Raw genomic sequence first — 8,021 nt, 5'->3', positions numbered from 1 at the left:
TTTGGTCATTAACCTATAAAATCTAATCTAATCCTATTAAATTAGCAAAATATTTAAGAGTAAAAAATAAAGTCAATATTATTTATAATTTATCTCCGGGTATATCCCACGTAAAATAAATCAACTTGAGATAATGGTTTTGAATTTAAAACTCATTAATTAAGCAAGTCAATTAATTTGAAATATTGATTCAATATAAATGATATTATTTTTTTCCAGATGAATAACCGAAAATCTCCAAGATAATATTTTAGGATCCCATTTTTTTTTGGAAGATAATGATTTCCTTATTGAAAAACAACCTATATATACGATTACATTGAAGTTGTTCTTCTTACGATTTTGGATTGAGTCCTATGATTTACAGTGTTCTTCTTTAACGGTCTTATTCTATAATTCTTTTTTCTAGGTTCTTTCTTTACCCTGTTCTCTTTCTTCTTCTATAATTTCTTGTATTTACTTTGTTCTTATTACTTGTTATTACTATATTCCTGTTGAGAGGTCATGAAAAAAATTAATCAATCTACTTTAAGTATATTAGTTTCATTCATTTAGTTATAGAAACAAAATTATATCCTTTATATTAATTTTTTTAATATGCTGACCTATGTTTGTCAAGAGAAAACCATAAAAGTCGTTTTAACGTATGATGACAAAACTCGTGGAACGGACCAAAAGCAAGATGAAGAAGTTTTTTATTGTTACACTTCAACTTGCATGAACAAATACATAAATCTTGTTCTAAGTTTTTCAATAATTCTTTTATACATATTATTATACTCTTTAGTTAAATTTTCTAATTATATATTACTGTATTTGTTTTCTCTACTCACTTGTACTTATCATCTTGAAGATGAGAAAACATTAACCATGACTATATTGAAAAGTGCCAAAAATATCATATTGGTCATACCTTTCTGACATGATCTTCAAATGTTCTTTGCTCAATTCTTTGTTTTTTATTTATATCTTTTTTGTGTATTTGATTTGTTTCTTCAAGAAACTCGGTTTTCTACTAATTTTGATAAAAAAATTGTTGAATTAAGCATACTTTTATGACTATAAATTTGTCAATTTTCTATTAATAAATCAAGTGTAAATGAATTTGAACAATTGTTAAATTTCATATTATATAATGTAATTAATGCACTAATTAATCAAATAATAATACATGTCGAAGTGGTTGGGTACCTCCAGGACAATAAGCAAACATGCAAATTATAAGCAATTTCACAATATTTATTAATGTTAACCTTTGGCAAATTATGAAACTAATATTATATTTTTGTTAATAACATTTTTTTTTCTTGTAATAATTTCTTTGATCAGAAGATATGTATATGTGATTGAGTGTAGCCTGAAAAATCATATTTTAATTCTTATAAGGAAAAAATACTTTATAAATTTACCAAATTAAAATATCTGAATTTGATGTTTATGGTTATGACAATGCACTTTAACTATAATGTTTATCGAGTTTCTTTGCAGAATTTAATGTTGCTGGTACATATAACAACTTATTGTTGCTTTTTGTTTTACAGGTCCAATATGAAAAGAGTCATGTGAGCCTCCATGGAGGTTGGTACACCGGACAAAATCAATTCATAAAGCTACTACACAACATGTTTTAATCAAGAAGTCGCATCATGTTGTGATAAAACAAAGATCACGTGGATCATTTATGTTAAAAATTACTATATTAAAAAACCAAATTGCTCTAATATAAATATTAATATTTTTATTTAATAAGTTTGGTTCAAAAAGTCTAAAAATGAATCTAACTAACATTTTTTATTAAAATTTCACCTAAAACAATGCCATCTATTAATGTAATATGTATTTAATTTATGTTTCCCGCGTTTAACGCGGGTCATAATCTAGTTATGTATTAGTTCAAGGGCTTAAATTGAGTACATGGATTCGAGTGTTACACCTCAGTTAGTTACCAAGCCTACGGTCAATGAACACACTTCTAGGGCGATCGAATCCGAAGTCCCAGCAGCCATTGGATGCTTGATTGGATTTCAGAATGACGCCTCAAACCCAGTATTGGTAGGAATCCTAGGCGAATCAGGTGAGAAAGATGTTCAATGAATTTTATATCCTTAAACATTTGTGGAATCGGGAAGGAACACAAGGTGAAGTGGGTCAGGAACTTAAAATCAAAGCATAAGATCTCGTTTTCCCCATACAATAAATGTAATTAATTGATGTTGATCTCATAGATGTAGCAGTGTGTTGTAGTTCCAATATTTTGGAGTTGATAGAATTAATGCAATAGGTAGGTCAGGTGGAATCTTAAACATATGGGATTGCATGATATTTCAATCATTGAAGGTCATCACATCCAATAACTTCTTAATCAATATCGGGAAATGGGATGTCACAACGTACGCCCAACGTACAGAGGGACCTCATTTGCAATTATATATTATTTCAAGGGCTTAAATTGAGTACGTGGATTCGAGTGTTACACCTCAGTTAGTTACCGAGCCCACGGTCAATGAACATACTTATAGGGTGATCGAATCTGAAGTCCCAGTAGCAATTGGATTCTTGATTGGATTTCAGATTGAGGCCTCAAACCAAATCTTGGTAGGAATCCTAGGCGTGTCATGTGAGAAAGACGTTCAATGAAATTTCTATCCTTAAACATTTGTGGAATCGGGAAGGAACACAAGGTGAAGTGGGTCGGGAACTTAAAATCAAAGCATAAGATCTCGTTTTTCCCATACAAGAAACGTAATTAATTGATGTTGATCTCATAGACCAAGCAGCGTGTTGTAGTTCCAATATTTTGGACTTGATAGAATTAATGCAACAGGTAGGTCAGGTGGAATCTTAAACATATGGGATTGCATGATATTTCAATCATCGAAGGTCATCACATCCAAGAACTTCTTAATCAATATCGGGTAATGGTCTGGAATCCAATCACCTACAATTTTTTCAAACATTCATGGACCTCAAGCACACATGAAAATCCAAGCTATGGGAGGAACTCCTGGATATCAAAAGGAGAAAATATGGAATATGGGTTATGATGGGAGATTTCAACGTGGTCCGCTGGCCAGAAGAATGGTTCAATTCAGTTTTCTGCAACAGATCTGCCAGGGACTTCAATAGATTTATTCACATGGCAGGACTAATAGATTTGAAGATGGGGGGTCATCGCTTTACTTGTTTTCAAAACCAAAACTTGAAGCTTAGTAAATTAGATAGGTTCTTGGTGTGTCCCTCCTTCACTGATCTCATACCTTTCACCTCAGTGATCGCTCTTCCTCGAAAGTTATCTGATCATTGTCCAATCCTTTTATCATCCAAATGGTGTGACTTTGTACCACCTCCCTTCAACTCCTGGTTATTGAGGGATGGATTCGAGGAAGCCTTCATTAAGGCTTGGAATAATTCCTAGGATATGGAACCCCAAATCGATATTTGGTTGCCAAACTAATACATGTTAAAAAAGAACTCAGGAAGTGGAATGCTTCAGCTAATCAGAAAGAAGAGACGGAGATAACCAAGATCAAACAGATTGTGAATAAATTGGATTTCGAGGCTGAATCTAGGTTGTTAACAGATGAAGAAATCAACACCAAGAGAAACGGATACAAAGAAATTACTGAGAAAGAGAAATTGGTTGTGTTAGACTTGAAACAAAAATCGAAAGTCAAATGGGTAGTTGATAGAGATGAAAACTCCAGGTTCTTTCATGGTTATATTAACAACAAAAATCACAAAAACTAGATTAACGACCTCATGATTAATGGTGATTGGTGCACAGACATGCAAAAAATCAAAGCAGAAGCTCTCCGATTTTTCCAAGATAAGTTCACTAAAACTTGTCCTTCCAGGCCTAAGTTTCTCAAACCACTCTTCAAGAAATTACTCGATTATAATTTTCTTGAACTCCCTATATCTCTATAAGAAATTAGGATGGCAGTTTGGGATTGCGGTAATGAAAAGGCCCCAGGGACCGACGGGTACACATTTAAATTCATCAAGAAGTACTGGTAGGTACTCCTTAGGGATATCGTGGCAGTGGTTAAGTATTTCGAGAGAAATGGTCAACTTGATAAGTCCTACAACTCATCCTTCATCTCTTTAATCCCCAAGGTTAAGGATCCCCTAAAGCTAAGAGATTTACAACCTATAAGCCTAATCGGGCGTCTCTATAAAATAATTGCAAAGATATTAGCCTTAAGAATCAAGAAGGTCATGGGAAATTGTATCGATGAAGTACAATTTTCATATGTGGAGGGTAGGCACATATTGGACAACAAAATTTGTTCATGGGCAAAGAAATGAAAAAGAAAGTGTTGTTTTTTAAGGTAGAATTTGACAAAGCTTTCTACTGCATCAACTGGGAATTCCTTGATTCTAATCTTTTGCAGACGGGTTTTGGTGCAAAATGGAGAATTTGGATCATAGGTTGCCTCCAATCGACACACACCTCAGTCCTCGTGAACAGTAATCCAATGGAAAAGTTCAAAACATCGAAAGGTGTTAGACGGGGAGACCCCCTATCACCTTTCCTATTCATTGTAACTATGGAAGGACTTAGTGTAGCCATGAGGGTTGCATGCGACGCTGGTGTCTTCCAAGGCCTTCAATTACCCCAAGGTGGTCCACTTGTGTCTCACCTCCTATATGTCGACGAGTTTCTCTTTGTGGGAGAATTGTCCATGAATAACATTAAAAATTTATTCGGGATACTTCAGTGTTTTCATGCAGCATTGGGTCTAAAAGTAAACTATCATAAATCAAGGGTGGTCGAAGTGGGTGCAACAGCTCAGGAAGTGTCTCGTTGGGCCAGGCCATTAAGATGTCAAACCTCCTATTTATCATTCACGTATATTGGGGTACCGGTGGGTGCCAATATGAAACTAACGAAGCATTGGAAACCTATAATCGAACGTTTTCAAAATAAGTTGTCCTCATGGAAATAGAAAGCTCTTTCGTTTAGGGGGAGACTGAAACTAATCAAATCGGCGTTGGGAAACCTCCCAAATTACTTCATGTCTCTTTTCGTTGCTCCTGATGGAGTATTGGAAGAATTAGAGAAAATTAGAATGAGGTTCCAATGGGGGGGTCTAATGAGAAGAAAAAGATAAATTAGGTATCATGGGACAAAGTGGTCACAAATAAAAAGACAAGGTGGCCTAGGAGTCACTTATATCAAGTCTATCAACACTTCTTTGATTGTTAAATGGTGGTGGCGACTTAGGAAGGAACCATTAGCCTTACGAGTTAAAGTTATCAATAGTATACACAATCTTATGAACAAACCGGACAATTGTTATTCCTTAAAATTCATGGCAAGCACATAGAATAACATTGCTAACATAAGTTGGGAGCTAGAAAAGAAAGACATCTCTCCCAGTAAAGTTGTTGTGAGGAAGCAGGCTCCAAATGAAGACTCTTGGAGATGCGAATTAACTGAAAACGGTGAGTTTCAGGTATAAGCCCTTCGAAACCTGTTGGGAAAACGGGAACTGGTCGACACCAGTGGTCTCAGGTGGATTAAAGAGGTCCCCATTAAAGTAATATGTTTCAATTGGAGGGCGAGAATGGGTCGCATTCCAAATATAGTGGCTTAGTCTACCTAAGGAATCACTATCCCCTCTCAAACTTGTTGTCAATGTGGTGCAGACGAGGAAACATGTGACCATATTCTAGTAAAATGCTCATTTGCCAAAACATTTTGGAATGGATTTTCAGGTGGTGTTGTTAGCAGATATATTCTTCATACATTTGTATTTAATTTAGTATTGTTGTATTTAGGCTTGTATTGTTTAGCCCATTGTACTTATTTGGCCCATGCAGCCTCATGTATTTATACTCTCATTAATGAAGTCGTATGGCAGGGGGTAATTACATATTATCATGGTATCAGGCTTTTACCTCTAACCCTAGCCGATCCTGTTCCTAAGTCGATCCACCCTTCTCTCGATGTTCTCCTCTTCTTCTTCCCCTGTTCACTGTTTCTTTCTTCTTCACCATGTCAGCCGACAGTAGCTCCTCCACAAAACCTACACACAAGGCGTATGGCATCACCAACATTAAAACCTACATACCACTCATCCTCGATCTCTCTACCCGCAACTACGACCTCTGGAGCGATCTTTTCAATGCACACAACATTGCATATGGGGTTGCCGACCATATTAATGAAACATACGAACCCCCACCCCCCCCCCCTAATAAACCTCCTACGGATCAGGAGTGGAAGGAACTCGAAAATCTCGTGAAACTATGGCTTTTTGGTTCCATATCCCAAAAGCTGATTACTTCTCCCTACTCCATCAACGTCACTGCTCACAGAATTTGGTTGAACTTACAATCCCTTTTTTATGATGATAAAGAGTCGGTTCCTATGCAACTAGAAGATGAACTCAGAAACATAACCTTGGGAGACTTAACCATTCACGATTACTGTGAGAAGATAAAGAAGATCGTTGATATGCTTGAGGGCCTCGGTGAAAAAGTCAAGGACCGTAGTGTTGTACTTCATCCATTAAACGGTCTCCCCAACAAGTTTGAAAACGCCGCCGGAATGCTCCGTTTCTCCAAACCTCTTCCCACGTTTTTGGAGATGTGATCCATACTGTTGGTTGAAGAATCGAGTTTGAATAGCCACCACGTCACTCTCAAATCGCATTAAAATCACCCCTCTTCGCCTTCACTGCTCCATGTTGCTGATCCATCTTTGTCGTAGACCCATGGAGGAGGGGGCAAATCCTACCGGGGAAACAATAACCGTTGAGGTGGAGGTCGCAACAACCACTAGCGGTGCCAGCAGCCTCCCAGTCAAACTTCTTCTAGTCAGCAATCGTGCAACACCCCATTTGGGTGGGTTTATTTTCCTCCGCCCCATTCCCTTCCTTCAATATGGACTCCATTTGGTCAGGCCCATCAGAGCTGGGCACTTCCTTAGCAGATCTCTCACCCGGCACATCTAAGTAACCAAAACTACAGCAGGCCCACTTCCAACGGCCCAGGTCTTCTCGGCAGTAGGCCATCAACACCTAAAGCCCATATCCAGTATTCAGGCCCAAATCGGACCCGTGGGCCTGACTCTGTAATGATAACCCATGTCGCTCCCAAATTTATTCAACAATCTTTGAATGATCCAGGAAATGATGGTTGGGTCATGGACTCGGGGGCAACCAATCATGTTCACGCCAATGCAGGTATACTCAAATCTGTCTCTAATAATCATTATCCTCGCTCTATTTATGTCAATAACGCTTCTACAATACCTGTTGTGACCGCGGGACACTCCATTTTTCCTATTCCAAATATTTATCGTACCCTCCATTTACAGAATGTCCTTATTACACCCAATATTATTAAAAATCTCATATATGTTCGCAAATTTACTACTAACAACAATTATTCTATTGATTTTGATCCTTACAAATTTACTGTTCTTGATTACCAGACTCGTCGTCCTCTCATCCGCTGTGATAGCTCTGGCCCTCTTTATCCTGTCACCATCTCCACCAATCATGCTTTCATCTCTACTTCACCTACCATTTGGCATCAACGACTCAGTCATCCCATCGATCAAGTCTTGAAGCATCTATTCTCTAGTAGTTCTATTTCTTGTCATTTACCTAAAAATAATGTATCTTGCCAAGCTTGTCAACTTGTCAAACACACTAGACTTCCCTTTGCTTTATCTGATACTACTGTTTCTACACCCTTTGAGATTATACATTCTGATGTTTGGACATCTCCTATATCTAGTAATGGTGGTTTGAAATATTATGTCTTATTTCTTGATCATTATACACATTACCTTTGGGTTTACCCCCTTAAACATAAATATGAAGTATTTCAAAAATTCTTGCATCTCTCTAACATAATACAAACTCAATTTGGGGGTACTATCAAGAAATTGCAATGTGACAACCCGGGGGGGGGGGGAGGGGGGGAGTACAATAATAAATAATTTCATGATCACCTTACCTCTCATGGCATTATCTTTCGTTTTTCATTTCCTCACACCTCTCAAC

At 37.0% G+C, this 8,021-nt stretch overlaps 2 protein-coding genes across 2 annotated transcripts; both read left to right on the top strand.

Moving 5' to 3' along the window:
- Positions 1-3,043: 3,043 nt before the first annotated feature.
- Positions 3,044-3,747, top strand: LOC145130638 (uncharacterized). The gene is made up of 2 exons (XM_079065409.1): positions 3,044-3,360; positions 3,477-3,747. The coding sequence occupies exons 1-2, from the start codon at positions 3,044-3,046 to the stop codon at positions 3,745-3,747; spliced, it is 588 nt and encodes a 195-aa protein (XP_078921535.1).
- Positions 3,748-6,001: 2,254 nt separating this feature from the next.
- LOC145130637 (uncharacterized) lies at positions 6,002-6,601 on the top strand. Its single transcript, XM_079065408.1, has one exon. The coding sequence runs from the start codon at positions 6,002-6,004 to the stop codon at positions 6,599-6,601; it is 600 nt and encodes a 199-aa protein (XP_078921534.1).
- Positions 6,602-8,021: the final 1,420 nt, after the last annotated feature.

The sequence above is a fragment of the Lactuca virosa genome, chromosome 8, assembly GCF_052849685.1.
Source record: "Lactuca virosa cultivar CGN04683 chromosome 8, Lactuca_virosa_CGN04683_v6, whole genome shotgun sequence".
In the NCBI taxonomy this organism is placed as follows: Eukaryota; Viridiplantae; Streptophyta; class Magnoliopsida; order Asterales; family Asteraceae; genus Lactuca; species Lactuca virosa.
This window is presented reverse-complemented; position numbering and strand designations above follow the sequence as displayed.